We start from the raw sequence: 22,430 nt of genomic DNA on the forward strand, positions 1-22,430 counted from the left end.
ACCATCATTTTCCTGGGCCCTTTTAGGTTAACTGTTCTGGATCTTTATACACGATGCATATAACATAATGTGAAGACCATTAATCCTGATTGCCTTCTTCTAGACATATCTAGCTAAAGATCTTCATATGCAGTGTTTACAACAAAATCAATGTGGACTCAGCAAAGCAGAACACAGTAGCACTGTCACTTCCCTTAAGGCAGATAGTATATTTTCAATGAACATCTTCACAAACTGTACAGTATTTTGGTAGCTTAGGTACACAACTGGTGCATATTAAGCTTAAAGTCACCTAAAATCTTGCTGGGCCTGTCATATGAGTTGATATCTTTGCCATTCTACATTTTTTATAATCAATAGTTTTAATCTAAACGAGGTGTTTTTTGCTCACTATTAAACTTTTACTTGGTTGATTTCAGCTCACTGGTCAGTTACCTTATAAAGTTTGTGGGGCAAGCACTTTTGAAACTCCTCTACCAATGAGAAATAATGACAATAAAATATTTGTTGACTCACTCTGGTTACAAAGCAAGTTAGTAGCAGAGTTGAGATCAGAAGACACATCTCGCATTTTCTCAAACAGCGCTCTCTGCCCTGTTTCATGGATCATAATAATGTTAATGATGATAATCATCCTTAAAGCAGGTAACACTTACTGGAAGTTTACCACATGCCAGGCACTATTCTAAGAATTTCATACATGTTGATCTTCACAACAACTGTTATGATCCTCATTTTACAAATTGGGAAAACTAAGGTAGTGTGAAGTTAAGTAACTTGCCCAAGATCACATTGCTAGGAAATGGCAGAACTAGTATTCAAAACCCAGATGGGTGGTTTGGTGCAATTATCTATTTACTCCCAAGGACCGAGGGAGCTACCCAAGAGTGACCCAAATACTGGGAAAGATCTCAAATGACCTGTCCTACTGGTCATAGGTCACTGCCTGCCACAGAAAAGGAAGCAAAAAGGGTAGATATACAACTCTTTTAGTAGGATTAATCTATAGTTCCCACCAAGAGGGGCCCACACTGTCACACTTACCTCCATTGCTCCTCTGGAGAGAGGTCTGACATATCAACCTGTAGAAAGACACCACCATAAAAATCCATTACTGTCTTAGAACTGTCCCTGCCCAACATACAATGATCACACACTGCTAGAGCTAAAAGTTTGAATTATGATTTGTGGGACATGAAGCTAGATAAAATATTCTGTCATATAATACCATTTGACTCTAAATGGCCCCATTAGACTAGGGTGAACTAAGCTTAAGTTTGCGCCCAGCACCTTGTTTGCTTCACCCTAGTCCAAGTCCTTGCTCTGCTATTAAGTAGCAGTGTAATATATACGGAATCTAAAAACAAACAAACAAACAAAAATGGTTCTGAAGAACCTAGGGGCAGGACAGGAATAAAGACGCAGACGTAGAGAATGGACTTGGGAACACGGGGAGGGGGAAGGGTAAGCTGGGAAGAAGTGAGAGAGTGGCATGGACATATATACACTACCAAATGTAAAACAGATAGCTAGTGGGAAGCAGCCACCTAGCACAGGGAGAACAGCTCAGTGCTTTGTGACCACCTAGAGGAGTGGGATAGGGAGGATGGGAGGGAGACGCGAGAGGGCGGAGATATGGAGATATATGTATATGTATAGCTGATTCACTTTGTTATACAGCAGAAACTAACACACCATTGTAAAGCAATTATACTCCAATAAAGATGTTAAAAAAAAAGTAGCAGTGTGGCCTTCCAACCTCAAAGTTCCAGTTCTATTTGTTAGTCTTATCCTTTTAGAGCAGGATTTCTTAAACCTTGGCACTAGTGATATTCTGGGCTGGTTGATTCTCTGGGTTGTTTTTTTGTGGGGGTGGGGGTGGGGGTGGGGGGTGGGGATCTGTACTCTGTAGGATGTTTAGCAGCATCCCTAGCCTCTACCCACTAGATGCCAGCAGCATCTCCACAGATAAAACCAAAAAAGTCTACAGGCATTATCAAATGTCCCTTGGGGGACAAAAATTGTCCCAGCTGAAAAACCACTGCTCTAGAATACTACTAAGTTCTTTGAGATCACAGCTCAAGTCTTCTACTTCCTTGTAGCCATACAGAAGCATACCCAAAGCCTCAGTACATAAGTCACTCGATACATTCTTATACTGAACTGAGCTGAAAATGCTCCTTGATATACAGAAGAAAGGCCCTCATAATCACCAAAGGAATCAATCAACAAATATTCCTTTAGTTCTTACGAAGTTCAAGGCCCAGTTTCCCACTGTTCCTCTGATAACTTCAGAAAAGTACCTTAAGTGGGATGTTTGAAGTAAAATGGGCAGAACTCCATACTACTACTGAGTAAAATCAGTACATATTTACCATGCATCCTTTATGTGTGGGTACTGGGAATGTCCACCATTGCTTAGAGAGGGCTTTCTGGTTTCTACGTGTCCCAGCTGAGGAAGGAAGGAAAGGAAAGGGAGGGAAGGGGAGGGAAGGGGAGGGAAGGAAGGAAGGAAGGGAGGGAGAGAGGGAGGGAGGGAGAGAGGGAGGGAGAGAGGGAGGGAGGGAGGGAGGGAAAGAAAGAGAGAGAAGGAGGGAGGGAGGGAAGGAAAAGAGGAGGGTAGAGGAGGAAAAGAGGGGAGGGGTGAAGAGGGAAAAGAGAGGAGAGGGAAGGAGAGGGGAAGACAGAGGGCAGGGGAGGGGAGGGAAGAAACAATATCCTAAGGCTTCCCCCAGCCAATCAGGGTAATGAAGTCAACCACCCTCCTCGTCCTACTTCACACTGCCTCACAGAATTTATTCATGTGACCTGACTCAGTCCTTCATCCCCCCAGAAGGACAGAGGTCCCCTCCAAGAGGAGACAAGTAGATGCAGGAAATGGAAAGGCCCAGCTGGGTGGTACCTGAGCAGACAATTAAAGACCACAATCTTTTTTTTTTTTTTTTTTTTTTTTTCAGTATGCGGGCCTCTCACTGTCGCGGCCTCTCCCGTTGCGGAGCAACAGGCTCCAGACACGCAGGCTCAGCGGCCATGGCCCACGGGCCCAGCCGCTCCGCGGCATGCGGGATTCTCCCAGACCGGAGCACGAACCCATGTCCCCTGCGTCGGCAGGCAGACTCCCAACCACTGCGCCACCAGGGAAGCCCAAGGACCACGATCTTATGTTATCTTAGACATGCTTTCCAAGTGACCTAACTGCTTCTTAAATCCAGGGCCAGGGCCAGGACCAGGGTGGTGCAAGCAAGGGACCTAGAGCTCAAAATTTAAGAAGGCACACATTTTCAGGTACTTACACTGCACTTGCATGACCTTGAGAGTGAGTGCCTCCTTCAAGTTTGCGCCCAGCGCCTTGTTTGCTTCACCCTAGTCCAAGTCCTGCTTATGTCTATCTTGCTCCCATCCTAGAAGATCCCACAGAGCCGAGGAGAATACACTGCTTTTTCATCTTTCAAGTAGAATAGCAGAGCTGAGTGTATATTAAGCACTCACTGAGTACTTGTGAAATTGAACAGAATTCCCTCCAACAGGGTAATAAGTAAGTATGCTGACACACCAGCACCCCACCTGGAGATGCTTAAATGGGAGTGTAAACAACACTTGAAAAATACCTAATAAGCATCTGAGAAAGAAGTATTCATTTTCTGGAGGCACCCAGAAAATCATGTTTAAAAAACTACACGTCAAAACAAAACAAAACAACACAACTACATGTTCAAAGAAGCAAGGTAAGTCCATTGAAGAGAAAACGAGGAAGATTCAGAGAACCGGACCAGGCATGGGGACACCTCTCCATGAGATTGTGGTCAAGCATGCTACTATCTGTGCCTTTGTTTCTCCCGCTGGAAAACAGAGAATAAGTCTTCTGACTTCACTGTGGGGCTGTGAGGGTAATTATATTCCAAGTGACCAAGTGATTTCATTGCCTTTCTTCCTAGGAGAGTGAGTGTACTTTAAAAAGTACTCAGAGAGGCCAGGGAACTGAATGTTGGTGAAGCACAGGGCAGTAATGCTTTCAGAGCTCAGGGAACAGCTGAGAAGGGCAAGCACTAAGGCTGAGACTAGACTTGGTGCTTAGAGGACCATTTAGCACTTCGTGGAGTAGTACGAGCACCAGAGTGGAGTAATGCTGAGTAAAGACATGATTTGGCTTTAATATTTGCATGCTGAATGAAAAGATTTTAAAAATTACATCCAAATCAGTCTTCTAGCTCAGGTGGAAAAACAAGGAAAGCTATAAGCTATACCTATAATTAACCTGTACCATCTGGAAATACATCTTTATTTGCTCCCTCATTAATGAGTTTATTCACCTGGGGCCAAGAATTAAGTCAGTCTAAACCTGACCTGTCCAGAGCTCAGGTAGCTAATTAGGTAGGTTCTCAGGGCAAGATTACTGATTGATGGGCCCATTTCCCACTCCTAAGACCCATACACAGAATGTCTTTTTTCCAACCAATCACTCCCCTCCTAGGATGTCGCAAGGTCTCTAGTCATGTCAATCTACCTAGGTCCAGATTTGAAAGAAGTTAGACCAAAAATGTCAGGCAGAAGGCAAGAGAAAACTTTACAAAAATGGAAAATGATCTGCGGTTGACTGATATTTTCTCAGGTGCGAAAGACTCAAGGTCCACCAGTGTAATACCACAAACAGACCTCCTATCCCCCACAAATACTGATACTCGGTGGTCTCTGAGTCTTTACACAGGCTGGTTACTTTGTCCCTTCAGCCCCTCTCTTCCACCAAACCACATTCTGCCTTCATGCAAAATGCTAGACAAATCCTCCTGGATCCTGAAAGGCTCTTTAGACTGACCCCATTCACTGGAAAAAAAAAAAAAAAAAAAATCCTTTACTGCCTTGATGAGCATGATCCACAGCCCAGAAGCATTAGCACCCTGAGAGCTTAAGAAATAGATGCTTCAGAATCCATCCCAGGGCTTCCCTGGTGGCGCAGTGGTTGAGAGTCCGCCTGCCGATGCAGGGGACACGGGTTCGTGCCCCGGTCCGGGAGGATCCCGCATGCCGCGGAGCGGCTGGGCCCGTGGGCCATGGCCGCTGAGCCTGCGCGTCCGGAGCCTGTGCTCTGCGGAAGAGAATCCATCCCAGACCTCCTGAATCAGAATCTGCATTTAATAAGATACCTAGGTAAGTCATATGCATATAAAAGCATTGCTATTACAATCACTTTGCTGTACACCTGAAATACAACACTGGTAATCAACTATACTCCAATATAAAATTAAAAGTTAAAAAAATAAAAGGATTATCATAAAAAAATTGCTATTGCATCCCAGCACTCACATCCACACTTTGTCCTACAGTCATATACCTCTATACACCTGAGTTGTTTTTAACAACAGCATTACTGAGATCTAATTCACATACCGTAAAATTCATCCATTTAAAATGTACTATTCAGTGCTTTTAGTATATTGAGTTGTGCCACCATCACCACTATTTAAATTTAGAACATTTTTACCACCCCAAAAATAAACCACATACCAGTCAGCCATCACTCTCCAATCTCCCCCCAGCCCAAGGAACCACCAATTTACTTTTGATCTCTATCTATAGATTTGCCTATTCTTGACATTTCATATAAACGAGATCATACAATATGTGTTTTTTTGTGAATGGCTTCTTTCACTTAGCATGTTTTCAGTGTTGCAGCAGGTACTGCAATTCATTCCTTTCTATTACCAAATAATATTGTATTGTATGGATATACGACATTTTCTTTGTCCATCCATCAGTTGATGGACATTTGGGTTGTTTATAGTTTTGAGCTATTACAAATAATGCTGTTACGAACATTCATTTACAAGTTTTCATGTAGACATGCTTTCATTTTTCTTGAGCATGTATCTAGTAGTGGAACTGTCTGGTCACATGTAACTCTATGCTTAACCTTTTGAGGAACTGCCAAACTGTTTTCCACAGCAGCTGCACCATTTTACATTCCCACCAGCAGTGTATGAGAGTTCCAATTTCTCCACATCTTCAACAACACTTATTGTCTTTTTGGTAAAAAGCATCCCAATGGGTGTGAAATGGCAGATCAATATGATTTTGAATTTCCCTGATGTATAATGATGTTGAACACCTTTTCATATGCTTATTAGCCATGCACATATCTTCTTTGGAGAAAAGTTTATTCAGATCCTTTGTCCCTTGTCCACTTTTAAAAAATAACTTTTTTTTTTTACAGCAGTTTTAGATTCACAACAAAATTGAGTGGAAAGCACAGAGATTTCCCATACGCACCCTGCTCCCAAATATGCATAGCCTCCCTCATTACCGACATCCCTATCAGAGCGGTACCTTTGTTCTAACTGAAGAACCTACATTGACATACCATCACCCAAAGTCCATAGTTTACCTGAGAGTTCACTATTGATGTACATTCTGTGGATTTGGACAAACATATAATGTCCTCATGGACACATATCCATCATTAGAGTATCATACAGCGTAGTTTCACTGACTTAAGAATTCTCTGTGCCCTGCTTATTCATCTCTCCATCCCCCCAATCTCTAGCAACCACTGATCTTTTTACTGTCTCCACAGTATTGCCTCTTCCAGAATGTCATATAGTTGAAATCATATAGTACGTAGCCTTTTCACATTGGCTTCTTTCACTTAGTAATATGCATTTAACATTCCTCCATCTCTTTTTATGGCTTGATAGCTCACTTCTTTTTAGTACTGAATAATATTCCATTCTCTGGATGTACCACAGTTTATGTATCCATTCACCTACTGAAAGGCATCTTGGTGGCTTCCAAATTTTGACAATTATGAATAAAGCTGCTATAAACATCTGTGTGCAGGTTTCTGTGTGGACATAAGAGCTCCTCTGGGGAAATATTAAGGAGCACAATTGCTGGATTCGGTAACAGTATGTTTAGTTTTGCAAGAAACCACCAAACTATCTTCCAAAGTGGCTGTATTATTTTGCATTCCCACCAGCAATGAATGAGAGTTCTTGTTGCTCCACATCCTTGCTAGCATTTGGTATTGTCAGTGTCTCAGATTTCAATCATTCTAATAGGTGTGTAGTGGTATCTCATTTTAATTTGAATTTCCCTGAAGATGCCTGTGGGGCATCTTTCCATATACTTATATGCCATCTATATATCTTCTTTGGTGGGCTATATGTTAAGGTCTCTAGCCCACTTTTTTTCCCCGTTTATTTATTTATTTATTTATGGCTGGGTTGGGTCTTCGTTGCTGCGTGCGGGCTTTCTCTAGTTGCGGTGAGCAGGGGCTACTCTTCATTGCAGTGTGTGGGCTTCTCACTGCAGTGGCTTCTCTTGTTGTGGACCACGGGCTCTAGGTGTGCAGGCTTCAGTAGTTGTGGCTCTTGGGCTCTAGAGGACAGGCTCAGTAGCTGTGGTGCACCGGCTTAGTTCCTCCACGGCATGTGAGATCTTCCCAGACCAGGGATCGAACCCATGTCCCCTGCACTGGCACATGGATTCTTAACCATTGCGCCACCAGGCAAGTCCCTCTAGCCCACTTTTAATCAGGTTTTCTTTCTTTTTTTTTTTTTTAGTACCTTGGCCTCTCACTGTTGTGGCCCCTCCCACTGCAGAGCACAGGCTCCAGACGCGCAGGCCCAGCGGCCATGGCTCACGGGCCAAGCCGCTCCGCGGCATGCGGGATCCTTCCGGACCGGGGCATAACCCCCGTCCCCGGCATCGACAGGCAGACTCTAAACAGACTCTAAACCACTGCGCCAACAGGGAAGCCCCAGGTTGTTTTCTTATTACTGAGTTTAAAGAGTTCTTTGTATATTTTGGATAACAATCCTTTATCTGATAGGTCTTTTGCAAATACATTCTTCCGGTTTGTGGCTTGTGCTTTCATTCTCCTGACAGTTTCTTTTGCAGAGCATAAATTTTTAATTTTAATTAAGTCTAGCTTATCAATTCTTTCTTTCAGGGATCATGCCTTTGATGTTGTATCTAAAAAGTCATTGCCAAACCCAAGGTCACCTAGATTTTCTCCTATGTTATCTTCTAAGAGTTTTACAGTTTTGCTTTGTGATCTCATTGAGGTTTGTGGTCCATTTTAAGTTACCTTTTGTGAGGGGTATAAAGCCTGTGTCTAGAACCTTTTTTTTTTTTTTTTTTTTTACTTGTGGATGTCTGATTGCTCTAGCACCATTTGTTGACAGACTCTCTTTGCTCCATTGTATTGCCTTTACCCCTTTGTCAAAGATCAATTGATAAATTTACATAGGTCTATCTCTGAGCTCTCCATTCTGTTCCACTGATCTATTTGTCTGTTCTTTGACCAGTACCACAGTGTCTTGATTACTGTAACTTTATAGTAAGTTTTGAAGTTGGGTAAGTAGTCCTCCAATTTTGTTCTTCTTCAATACTGTATTGGCTATTCTAGGTATTTTGCTTCTCCATATAAACTTCAGAATCAGTCTATTGATATCTATAAAATACCTTGCTGGGATTTTGACTGGGATTGCAATGAATCTATAGATCAAGTTGGGAAGAACTGACATCTTGACAACATTGAGTCTTCCTTTACACGGACATGGAATATCTCTCCATTTAGTTCTTCTTTGATATCTTTCATCGGTTTTACAGTTTTCCTCATAGATCTTGTACATATTTTTCTATATTTATATCTACATATGTTATTTTTATTGGTGCTAAAGTACATGGTATTGTGGGGTTTCTTAAAAGATTTTTTTTTGATATGGACCATTTTTAAAGTCTTTACTGAATTTGTTGCAATACTGCTTCTGTTTTATGTTTTGGTTTTTTTGGCTGAGTCACGTAGGATCTCAGCTCCCCGACCAGGGATCGAACCCACACCCGCTGCATTAGAAGGTGAACTCTAATGACTGGACCACCAGGGAAGTCCCTGGTATTGTGCTTTTAATTGTAAATTCCATTTGTTCATTCTTGGTATACAGGAAAGCAGTTAACTTTTGTATATTAACTGCGTATCCTGCAACCCTACTATAATAGTTTATTAGTACTAGGAGGTTTTTGGTTGATCCTTTCTATAGATGACCATTTCATCTGTGAACAAAGATGGTTTTATTTCTTCCTTTCAAATCTATATTCATTTTATTTCCTTTTCTTGCCTTATTGTGTTAGCTAGGACTTCCAGTATGATGTTGAAAAGCAGTGGTCAGAGGGAACAACCTTCCCTTGTTCCTGATCTTAGTGGAAAACTTCATGCTTCTCACCAGGTAAGTATGTTAGCTGTAAGTTTTGGGTAGATATTCTTTATCAAGTTGAGGAAGTTCCCCTATATTCCTAGTTTAATGAGAAATTTTTATCTTGAATGGGTGCTGGATTTTGTCAAATAATTTTTCTGCATATATAGATATGTTCATGTAATTTTTCTTCTTTAACCTGTTGATGTGATAGATTACATTAATTTTTCAAATATTGAACCAGGTTTGCATACCTAGGATAAATTCCACCTGGTCATGGTGTATGATCCTTTTTATACACTGCTGGTTTCAATCTGTTAATGTTTTATTAATGATTTTTACATCTATGTTCATGAGAGACATTGGTCTATAGTTGTCTTATAATATCTTTGTCTGGTTTTGGTATTAGGGTAATGCTGACTTCATAGAATGAGTTAGGAAGTATTCACTCTGCTTCTATCTTCTGAAAGAGATTGTAGAGAATTGGTATAATTTCTTCCTTAAATGTTTGGTAGAATTCACCAGTGAACCCATCTGGGCCTGGTACTTTCTGCTTTGGAAGGTTATTAATTATTCAATGAATTTTCTTTAATAGATATAGGCCAATTCTGATTGTCTGTCTTCTTGTGTGAGTTTTGACCGATTGCGTCTTTGAAGGAATTGGTCCATTTCATCTAGGTTATCAAATTTGTGGTCACAGAGTTGCTCATAGTATTCCTTTATTATCCCTTTAGTGTCCATTGGCTCTGTAGTGATATCCCCTCTTTCATTTCTGATGTTAGGAATTTGTATCCTCTCTCTTTTTTTTCTTAGTTAGCCTGGCTACAGGTTTAACAACTTTATTAATCTTTTCAAAGAACCAACTTTTGATTTTGTTGATTTTTTCTAGATTTCCTGTTTTCAATTTCATTGATTTCTGCTCTAATTTTTATTATTTCTTTTCTTCTGCTTATCTTGGATTTAATTTGCTCTTTTTCTAGTTTCCAAAGGTGGAAGTTTGGATGACTGATTTTATATCTTTCCTTTTTTTCTAATATGTGCATTCAGTGCTACACATTTCCCTCTAAGCTCTACTTTTGCTGTATCCACAAATTTTGATATGTTTTGTTTTCATATTCATTTAGTTCAAACATATTTAAATTTCTCGAGATTTCTTTTTTGATCCATGTGTTATTTAAGCAGTATGGTGTTTAATCTCCCAAGTATTTGTGGATTTTCCAGCTATCTTCCTGTTACTGATTTCTGATTTAATTCCATTGTGCACTGAGAGCAGAAAATATATGATTTTTATTCTTTTAAATTTGTTAAGGTATATATATATATTTTTTTGGCGGGGGGTACACCGGCCTCTCACCATCGTGGCCTCTCCCATTGCGGAGCACAGGCTCCGACGTGCAGGCTCAGCGGCCATGGCTCACGGGCCCAGCCGCTCCGCGGAATGTGGGATCTTCCCAGACCGGGGCACGAACCCATGTCCCCTGCATCGGCAGGTTGACTCTAAACCACTGCATCACCAGGGAAGCCCTAAGGTATATTTTATGGTCCACAATGTGGTCTATCCTGGTGAATGCTCCATGAGAACTTGAGACGATTGTCTATTCTGCTGTTGCTGGATGAAGTAGTCTATAAATATCCATTATATTCAGTTAATTAATGGTGTCATTGAGTTCAGCCCTGCCTTCATGAATTTTCTGCTTGCTAGATCTGCCCCTTTCTGACACAGGAGTGTTGAATTCTCCAACTGTAACAGTGGATTCATCTATTTCTCCTTGCAATACTATCATTTTTTGCCTTATGTATTTTCACACCCTATTGTTAGGTACACACACATTAAGACATCGTTATGTCTTCTTGGAGAACTGACTTCTTTATCATTATGTAATGCCCCTCTTTTTTTAAATTAATTAATTAATTAACTTATTTATTTTTGGCTGCGTTGGGTCTTCGTTGCTGCGTGCAGGCTTTCTCTAGTTGTGGCGAGTGGGGGCTACTCTTCAGTGCTATGCACAGGCTTCTCATTGCAGTGGCTTCTCTTGTTGTGGAGCACAGGCTCTAGGCATGCAGACTTCAGTAGTTGTGGCACATGGGCTTGGTTACTCTGAACCCGTGTCCCCTGCACTGGCAGGGGGATTCTTAACCATTGCGCCACCAGGGAAGCCCTGTAATGCTCCTCTTGATCCCTGATAACTTTCTGTGTTCTGAAGTCTGCTCTACCTGAAATTAATATAGCTACTCCTGCTTTCTTTTGATTGTCAGCCTGATATATCTTTCCCCATTCCTTTACTTTTAATCTATATGTGTCCTTTTATTTAAAATGGGGTTCTTTTAGATATAGAGTTGGGTCTTGTATTTTTTATCCACTCTGACAATCTCTGTTTTTTAACTGATGTATTTAGACCATTAACGTTCAAAGTGATTATTAATATAGTTGGATTAGCATCTACTATATTTGTTACTGTTTTCTACTTGTTGCCCTTATTCTTTGTTTCTATTTTTGTCTTCCAATCTTTTTCTGCCTTTTATAGTTTTAACTGAGAATATTATATGATTACATTCTCTTTCCTTTCTTAGCTTATCAGTTATACTTTTTTAAAAAATTTATTATTATTAATATTTTTTGGCCTCACTGTGCAGCTTGTGGGATCTTAGTTCCCCGACCAGGGATCAAACCCAGGCCCTCGGCAGTGAAAGCGCACTGGACTACCAGGGAATTCCCTATACTTTTATTTTTACTTCTTTTAGTGGTTGCTCTAGAGTAAAACCCACTTTCAAATAATACTATACCACCTTACAGATAGTTTGAGTACCTTATAACAACAAAATAATCCTAATTCTTCCCTCTCAACGCTTGTTGTATCATTGCTGTCATTCATTTCACTTATCCATAAATACACACACACATACATAGTCAAATGTAGTGTTGGTATTATTACTTTGAAAAAACTATTCCGTTAGATCAATCAACAATATATAAAACAGGGAATTCCCTGGTGGTCCAGTGGTTAAAACTCCATGCTCTCACTGCCAAGGGCCCAGGTTCGATCCCTGGTCGAGAAATTAAAATCCTATAAGCTGTGTGGTGCAGCAAAAAAAAAAAAAAAAACCAATATATAAAATAAAAGAGCATCTACAAATATCCTATAGCTTACATTATATTTAGTGGTGAAAGATTGAATGCTTTCCCCCTAAGATCCGAAATGTCAGGATGTCCACCCTCACCACTACTATTCAACATAATACTGAAGTTTCTAGCCAGCAAAATAAGGCAATAAAAGGTACAGATTGGAAAGAAATAAAACTGCCCCTTATTTGCAGATGACATCATGGCCTACATAGAATATCCCAAAGAATCTACCAAAAAAAAAAAAAAGGGCTAGAATTTATAAGAGAGTTCAACGAGGTGGCAGAATACAATATAAACATACACACAAAAATTGTATTTCTATATAGTAGCTATGAACATATGGAAAATGACATTTAAGATACAATAAAACTTAAAATCGCTCATTAAAAAAAGAATTAGTAAAATAAATGTTTTTATTCTACCTTCACTTATTCCCTCTCCAATGCTCTTCCTTTCTTTATGTAGATCTGAGGCTCTGACTTCCATTATTTTCCCCTCTCTAAAGAACTTCTTTTAACATTTCTTGCAAGGCAGGCCTACTGGCAATAAATTTGCTCTATTTTTGTCTGTCTTTATTTCTCCTCTTTTGAAGGCTAATTTCATGGGATACTGAATTCTAGGCTGGTGGGGTTTTTGTTTTTTTCAACACTGTAAACATTTCATTCTACTCTCTTCCTGCTTGCATGGTTTCTGAGGATAAACTGGGGGTTAATTCTTATCTTTGCTCCTCTGTAGGTTAAGGTGTTGTCTCCTCTGGCTTCTTTCAGGATTTTTTGTCTTTGATTTTCTATCATTTGAAAAATGATATGCCTAGATTTATTGGGGGGTTCTGGCATTTATCCTTAGTGTTCTCTGAACTTCCTGGATCAGTGGTTTGGTGTCTGACATTAATTTGGGAAAATTCTCAGTCATTATTGTTTCAAATATTCTGTTTCTCTCCTTCTTCTCCTTCTGGTATTCTCATGATGCATCTGTCTTAGTCTGTTTAGGCTGCTATAATAAAATACCATTGACCGGGTGGCTTATAAACAACAAACATTTACTTCTCACATTTCTGGAGTGTGGAAAGTCCAGGATCACAGCACAAGCAGATTCTGTGTCTGGTGAGGGCTTCCTGGTTCACAGACAGCTGACTTTTTGTTATGTCCTCACATGGTGCAAGGGGCTAGGAAACTCTGTGGGGCCTCTTTTATAAGTGCACAAATCCCAATTATGAGGGCTCTGTCCTCATGACCTAATCACCTCCCAAAGGCCCCACCTCCTAATACCATCACCTTGAGGATTAGGAGTTTAACATATGAATTTGGGGGGAACACAAACATTCAGATCACAGCAGCATACATTACTTTTGTAGTTGTCCCACAGTTCTTGGTTATTTTGCTTTTTCTAGTCTTTTTTCTTTTACTTTTATAGGTTTCTACTCAAATATCCTCAAGCTCAGAGATTCTTTCCTCAGCCATGTCTAGTCTACTGATAAGCCCATTAAAGGCATTCTTCATTTCTGTTACAGTGTTTTTGATCTCTAAACATTTCTTTTTGGTTCTTTCTTAGAATTTCCATCTCTCTGCTTACAATGCCCAGTTGTTCTTGCATGTCATCTACTTTATCCATTTGAGCCTTAGCACAGTAAATCATACTTATTTTAAATTCCCTGTCTAATAATTCCAAGATCCCTGCCATAGATGGGTCTAATTCTGATACCTGGTATGTCTCTTCAAAGTGTGTATTTTGCTTTTTAGTATATCTTGTAATTTTTTCTTGATAGCTGGGCATGATATACCAGGTAAAAGGAACTGCTATAAATAGACCTTTAGTAATGTGGTGGCATGTTGAGGGAGGGGAAGCATTCTATAGTCCTATGATTGGGTTTCAGTCTTTTAGTGAGTCTGTGCCTCTGGAATGTGAACTTCACAAGTGCTTCTCAGTGCCTCACCCACCCCTCTTAGGTGGGACATGATGGTGTGAGTAGACTGGAATTGGGTATTTCCCTTCTCCAAGATGAAAGGCTAGGGCTGACTAGAGATGGGTATTTCCTTTTCCCTGGGTCAGTTAGGCTCTGATAAAACCCCAACAGGGGCTTCCCTGGTGGCACAGTGGTTGAGAGTCCGCCTGCCGATGCAGGGGACACGGGTTCGTGCCCCGGTCCGGGAAGATCCCACATGCCGCAGAGCAGCTGGGCCCATGAGCCATGGCCGCTGAGCCTGCGCGTCCGGAGCCTGTGCTCCGCAACGGGAGAGGCCATAACAGTGAGAGGCCCGCGTACCGCAAAAAACAACAACAACAACAACAAAAAAACCCCAACAGGTTAGGCTTTGGTTAAAGTTTCCCCTGATGGCAGACCTTAAGAAGAACAGAATGCTCTGTAGTATTTTTAAATGGCTCCTTTCCCCCACCCCTCCCCAAAGCACAAAAGGGTTTTTCTCAATACTCAGTGTAAGAACCTGATAGATATCCAAGAAGTCATTGTGGGGGGCCCTCAATGACTGAGTCCCCCTGGAGTTTTTTAACTCTGAGTTGTCCATACTGAGCCTCCAGCAATTCATCAATTACAATCCAGGTTTCCCTTCTCCAGCACTGGTTCCCAAAGAGGTTTCTGCTTCTGTAAGTTGTGATTCTCTGTATTCACCTGTTCGTCTCTCCAATTTGGGGGGCAGCAATTTGCCTTTGCCCTATGACCTTACTTCTCTTAAAAATCTAAGAATTGTTGATTTTTCAGTTTGTTCAGCTTTTTACTTGTTCTTAGGACAGAATGGTGATTTCCAAGCTTCTTACATGCCTATTGGAACTCTTTTGCCCATTTTTTTTTTTTTTTTGCGGTACACGGGCCTCTCACTGTTGTGGCCTCTCCCGTTGCGGAGCACAGGCTCCGGACGCGCAGGCTCAGCGGCCATGGCTCACGGGCCCAGCCACTCCGCGGCATGTGGGATCTTCCCGAACCCGGGCACGAACCCGTGTCCCCTGCATCGGCAGGCAGACTCTCAACCACTGCGCCACCAGGGAAGCCCTCTTTTGCCCATTTTAAAAATTATTTATATTTTTATTGTTGAGTTGTAAAAGTTTTTTATATATTCTGGATACAAAATCCTTTATCTGATATATGACTTGCAAGAATTTTCTCCCATTCTGTGGGTTGCCTTTTTACTTTCTTGGTGGTATCCTTTGCAATACAAAAGTTTTTCATTGTGATGACACCCAATTTACTTTTTCTTTTATTGCTTGTGTTTTTGGTGTCATATCTAAGAAATCGTTACCTAATTTGGTAGTGATTTATAACTGTTTTCTTCTAAGAGTTTTATAGTTTTAGTTATTACATTTAGGTCATTGGTCTGTTTTGAGTCAATGTTTGTATATGGTGTGAGGCAGGAGTCCTACTAGCTGTGGCTATCTAGTTGTTTCAGCATCATTTGTTGAAAAGACTATTCATTCCCCATGTGTACCTGATTGATCACATCGGCTCTTAACTCTCTAAGATGGTGCAACACTCTTGTTTTCCACATCATTTTCTTAAGTGTCCACATAGCTCTATAAATTTTGCTGACAGAACCTCAGAAAGACTAAAAAGGTAGCTGGAGATATATAATACCATATATCCAATACCATAAAGAACATACGTAAATCATACCATAGAAAAAGATAAAGCCTAAAGAAAGCCTCTGAAGCTATCTGTGAGGTTTGATACATTTATTCATTTACTCTCATTTAAGGTACTTCTGTTCTAAATGTGTAGGTTCTGGGCTAGGCATGGAGATACAAAGATGAACCAGACTTTTTTTCCTGCCCTTGAGAAGACAGATTTAAAAATAAAATAATTAGGTTGTTTTAAAAGCATGAATTTACTCAGCAGAAGGAACACAATTGTTTCCATTTTACAGAAGGCACAAATGAGATATAAAGGAGAAAAATGACTCACTGAATGAAGATCACCGTTATGGGGCATAGGGATAGGAGTGATGGGGAGAGGATCACAGACCTTAAGGGAGAAATCAGAGTCAGGGCTTAGGGCCACAAATGGCCAAGCCAATGACTAGTCACAAGGTCCTGCTAGTGCCACATTATGACTTTCATGGGCCCTAGGTACTTTTGCCTTTGTGGAACCCTTTCTCTATTAGAAAAATATTTTAAAATATATTTTATGACTGTATTGATATAATATAATCCAAGATGAATTATATTCATTTTTTCTTCTGATTGAAAGAAGTTAAGACATCTTTATGGGCCCCTGGGTACTGTGCCTATTGGATAAGTCAGCCCTGAGTCCTGCTGTCTCCCCACAGCTATGCACCAAGAATTCTCTCCCCAGCTGCCAAATCACATAGCTCTGCTGCTTCTGAGATTCTGTTCTCTACCCGGCCTGATCAAGCGGCATGAGGTTTAGGTTCACATTAAATCTCACACTGCCTAAATCCACACAGAAAAGGTAGCCTCACTCTACTCCTATGAGCACTATACAGTTATTGGGCAATCATTTGCCAATAATGTGTATTCTGTGTTCAAGGAAGGTTTAGATACATTCATGATCAAATGCAAACAAAGAAACAGACATGTCATGACCTACAAACACCAAAGTCATAGGAAGCATGTGCCTGGCACCTTGACAGCCCATAAATATCTGTTCATTCAATTACAAGACAGGCATAAAACAAAGTCTCTTCCCTTATAAAACTTACCATATAATGAAGAAGACAGACAATAAATATACAAATAAGCATATATTTATATATATGAAATAATTTCTGGTAGCAGTGTTATGAAGAAAAGGAAAGCAGGGTAAGAGAAGAAAGAATGAAAAAGGAGGCCATTATGTGGCTACATGTAGACACTCTGGTTTGGTTTCCCCAGAAAGCCTTCCAATAACAGGAGAACTTGCTGAAACTAGCCCATGTAGTATGTCTTATTTCCTTGGTTTTACCTCATTCCCACTTTTCACCCCAAGAAATGGCTTCAGGGCAACAACCACCTTTCTCAGTGACAAGAAAAAGAGTTGTAGGTCCTGATCTGGCATAGCTATTTACTTGCTATATGTCAATGAACAGGGCACTTCTCTCTATGCCTGTTTCCCCATATATAAAATGAGGAAATTGGCTTAAGTTACTTTCAAGGTCCCTTAAAGCTAAACTGCTATAATAATTCATACCAAATCTGTCAAATCTGTCTAACTCCAAAGCTTTGGAGTCAGCTATAATACTTTGGCTTTCCAAACTGCCACAGTTACCTTAGTTACCACAGAAGTGAAAGCAAAATGCCTTTAGTGTAGTGAGGTGTGATTTAACAGGATGCTACCAAATTAAATCAATGAAAATTTACCAAGTGACTACCATAAGCATGCATCAGGAATATCCATCACTTGGGGGATGACCTCTTGCCCTGGCTTCAAGTACCTTCTAACTGCAAAGGGCCCTAAACTCTGGAACCCCATCTACCAGGGCAACCGGGAACTTCAGAGGTCTCAGCTGATCCTGTCAAGTTACAGAATGATCAATCATGCAGCTAGAGACTTCACTCTTTCACAAAACATTAGAGATGAATAAGCCCAACCTTTGCCCTTGAGGTAGTCACAGTCCAGGGGGTAGGGGTGAGACAGATTAAACATAATATGATAAGGATAACCACTGACGTATAAACAAAATGCTGTGTAAGCCCAGAGAAAGGAGAGATTAGTTAGTTCCTGAACCTGGTACAGCAAAACCACCAGGCTGGCTGCCTCTATCTCGGGGGGGACAGATACTATGGTGTGCTGAGTGATTAGGATTACAAATGAAGTCCAAAGTTTCACAGGCTACCCCTATTTGTGGCTCTGTATTCCCCTCTCACTCACATTTTTCTCCAACTCCTTAGCCCTGGCAAGAATTCCAGGCCAATAAATTAAAGTGGAACTACCTCACTTTTCAGACCTCGTAAGTCAGCTGGGGATCATGCAGACATTGGTCATGCTTAGCCTAACTGAAAAGCCTGACATGGACAGCACACTGTAGGCAGTGGAGTCAGAGTAGATGCTGGCTGAAAATAACTGCTGTGGCTGCTGTCTGCCCTCCACTCCTACCCCTCCTACCATCACCAGAAAAGCACATCCTCCAGGCCAGCTGAATTGGAAAGCTTTTTTAAAGAAACTTTTAAAATTTATACAAAAGTGGGAGGAATAGTTTAACAACCTCTCTCCCATTCAACAATTATCAAATTTGGGGGCACCTAATGTACACTTCTTTGGTTCTTCAATTCCTACCCCATAAAATTCGTATTTCTCAGACTGGCTTCCTCCCCACCTGGCCCTCCTCTCTTACTCTTTCCCATATGCACTCCAGCCTCTAATACACTCTATACTTTTCTACCCATCCTTAAAGATCCAACCCAGATGTCACCTCTTACAGAGCCCTTCCAGAACAGAACTTTCTACAGCTTTCTGTGAAACTCCTAAAGCCCTAAATCTGGACTATCCATGTGCTGATCACATCTACCCACCTATGAAATCTCCCTCCAATTTTTCATTGCCACACATTCTTGGTTCAGACTTTATCTCGTGCTCTCTCCTAGACCTGCAGTGACTTCCGAGTGATCTCCCTGATGCAAATCTTGCCAGTACAGATTCATAACAGGAGCAGCCACAGTAATCTTTATTAGACACACATCTGACTGCATCAGCCCCCTACTTTGACAAACTTGGATAACTTTCTACTGCCTTTGGATTAAAGTCCAAACTCCTTTGTATGACACACAAGGTGTTTCATAATGTGGTATATAACCAGCTACTTATCTCACCACCTCCAATAAACAGCTTTTACTCCAGCCACACTAAACCACTTACCACTCTAAGGTGCTCTTCCCTTTTATCCCTCAGTGATTTGGCTGCTGCTGTCTTCTCTCCTTAGAATTCTTTCCTCACCTTCACTGTCTAGTCCATTTCTATTCCCTCTTTAAGATGTAGCTCAAATATCACCTCCTTTGTGACACATTCTCCAACTTTATTCATTCACACACCCATTCAACAACTGTTAACTGATCATATGTTAAGCTCTAGACAGGGGATACAATAAATAACAGCTCTCACTCTCAAGGAGTTTAGAGTCTAGTAGATCTCCTCAGGTGGAGTAATTCCTTTCCTCCTCTGTTCTCCTGAAGAAATTTACAATTTGCACAAACCTCTAAGGTCACATTTATTACTTTTTATACTTGTTTCTGTTTCCCTCACTAGACTCTAATCATCTTGAGGCCAAGGATCTTTTCTTATTTTTAAGGCTTTGTTGAGGTATAGCATCCATATCAGGTGGACAGTTCAATGACTGTTCATATATTTATAGAGTTGTACAGCCATCTTATTTTAAATCATTTCCATCACACTAAAAAGAAAGCTCAAGCCCACTGGCCAACTCCCTATTCCTATCCCTAGACTTAAGCAACCACTAATCAATCTACTTTATATCTCTATAGATCTGTCTATTCTGGACCTTTCATGTAAACGAAATCATACAATATGCTGTCTTTTTTGACTGGCCTCTTTTTTTAAAAAAATAAAATTACTTTTGTTTGTTTATTGATTGATTGATTGATTGGCTGTGTTGGGTCTACGTTGCTCCACGTAGGCTTTCTCTAGTTGTGGTGAGCAGTGGCTACTCTTAGTTGCGATGTGCGGGCTTCTCATTGCTGTGGCTTCTCTTGTTGTGGAGCACGGGCTCTAGGCGCATGGGCTTCAGTAGTTGTGGCACGTGGGCTCAGCAGTTGTGGTTCACAGGCTCTAGAGTGCAGGCTCAGTAGTTGTGGCACATGGACTTAGTTGCTCTGTGGTATGTGTGATCTTCCTGGACCAGGGATTGAACCTGTGTCCCCTGCACTGGCAGGCGGCTTCTTAACCATTGCACCACCAGGGAAGTCCCTTGACTGGCTTCTTTCATGTACCATAATGTTCTTCAAAGATCATCCATGTTACAACATGTATCAGTAGTTCACTCCTTTTTCTTGACAAGTAATCTTGCACTGTATGGACATACATTTTATTTATCCATTTACCAGCTGATACACATTTGAGTTGTTTCTACTTTTGGGCTATTATAATATTGCTATGAACATTCGTGTATAAGCTTTTATAGGGACATATGTTTTTATTTCTCAAGTATATATCTGGAGTGGAATTACTGGGTCATGTGGTAACTCTACGCTTAACCTTTTGAGGAATTGCCAAACTGTTTTCCACAGCAGCTGCACCATTTTACATTTCCACTAGCAGTGTATGAGGATTCCAACTTTTCCACATCCACAACACTTGTTATTATGTCTTTTTGATTATAGCATCATAGTGAGTATGAAGTGGTATCTCACTGTAGTTTTGATTTGCATTTCTCAGATGGCTAATGATGTTCAACATCTTTTCATGTGCTTATTGGCCATTTATATATTTTCTTTGGAGATAGGTCTATTCAGATCGTTTGGTGTATTCAGATCTTTTGTTCATTTTTTATTGGATTATTTATCTTTTTCTTGTTGAGTTGTAAGAGTTCATTACATATCCCAAACACAAGTCCCTCATCAGATATATGGTTTGCAAATATTTTTTCCCATTTAGCAATCCTAAGTGGTCTGAGGATCATCTGACTCTTACTAATTTTTGCATTTCAAAGAACTAGCACGTAATCTGGCACATTGTATGTTTTCAATAAATGTTAAATGGATGTTACATAACATTAACTGCTTTGAAGACAAGAATAATGCCTTAGGTACTTCCCTGGTGGTGCAGTGGTTAAGAATCCACCTGCCAGTGCAGGGAACATGGGTTCAAGCCCTGGTCCAGGAAGATCCCACATGCAACTAAGCCCATGCGCAACAACTACTGAGCCTGCGTTCTAGAGCCTGCGAGCCACAACTACTGAGCCCACGAGCCACAACTATTGAAGCCCGCACGCCTAGAGCCCATGCTCCACAATGAAAGGCCGCTGCAACAAGAGAAGCCACCGCAACAAGAGAAGCCACTGCACCGAGAAGCACGTGCACCGCAATGAAGAGTAGCCCTGGCTCTCCGCAACTAGAGAAAGAAAGCCCATGCACAGCAACGAAGACCCAACACAGCCAAAAATAAATAAGTAAATTTATTTTTTTAAAAAGAATAATGCCTTACTCATTCAGCATCTCCCTCACACTTTACACCTAGCGCTAGACACAAAGCACACACCTTGGAAATACACAGAGACTGAGTAACTCTCACTTGAACAGACAGTGGGGATGATGTTGCAAAAGAATCCAGAGGAACTTGGAAAGCCATCTGAAACCAACAGAACTTACCTGTTTATACTGGCTACTACCAGTTACCCCTGAGACAGCTGCTGCTCTCTGAGAATAAGAAGCAACTTCTATATAAGCCATTCTTGCAGCGGCCCACGCTCAGAAGTAGTCATCAAAATGCTCTATTACTTAGAAAACTGGCCCCCTCCCTCCATTCCCTTAGCCAGTGGGAGATATCAAGCACCTGACAGCACTAAATGACATGCTGGCTTTGCCTGAAGTGCCCTTTCTTCTCCTTAAGGAGCTCAAACTTGATCTAGAGAGACAGGCTGGTATCTGGACCACATCAGTGATGTACAGCTGGCAAAGGTGCTCCATCCTTTGTGGTTTCTAAGTTAGAAAGTGACTCTTCCTCTTAAGCACTAACATGAAATCCTTCGTGATCATTAAGAGCCAACAGTAAATACTTTCCAAACTTAACACAGAATACAAATAGGACTGAAGGAAGCTTTGGGGAGAAGGAAAAACTGAAGAACATGGCTCGTTGCACCAGAAGGCCTAGGTCAGTGAGGCAGGAAATGTCTCTAACATCTCTTCCTTTCTATAATACTATTCAAGCTACAAACATAATCTAGGCCCTTCAACTTCATGCCCTTCCTGCTAGTCACTGTGTCACTCAAATTCAAAATCTTCTGGTTTGCCAATGCTGCCTATAAGAGAAAGGAAGAACTCCTCAGTAGGCCACACAGTGCCCTCCACGACAGCATTGAGAGTAACCTCTCCTGCGACCACACAAGGCCATGATCTGACTCCAGTCTGCCTGGCACTTAACATATGCTCCCCTGCACTATGTATAATACACCGGAAAGCACATGCACTTTGGAATTAGAAAGTCTGGAAGCCCTACTTGCCTG

General features: G+C 41.0%; 1 protein-coding gene across 1 annotated transcript in view; it reads right to left on the minus strand.

The window, feature by feature from the left end:
* The window catches only part of RNF121 (ring finger protein 121), an 82,149-nt gene that overhangs the window by 46,781 nt on the left and 12,938 nt on the right, over positions 1-22,430 (minus strand). Inside the window, exon 2 of the mRNA XM_082844305.1 lies at positions 1,045-1,082. Coding sequence (XP_082700431.1) covers positions 1,045-1,082 — 38 coding nt within the window. The remainder of the gene's footprint in view (positions 1-1,044; positions 1,083-22,430) is intronic.

This window comes from Leucopleurus acutus, assembly GCF_964270905.1.
Source record: "Leucopleurus acutus genome assembly, chromosome: 8".
Lineage (NCBI taxonomy): Eukaryota > Metazoa > Chordata > Mammalia > Artiodactyla > Delphinidae > Leucopleurus > Leucopleurus acutus.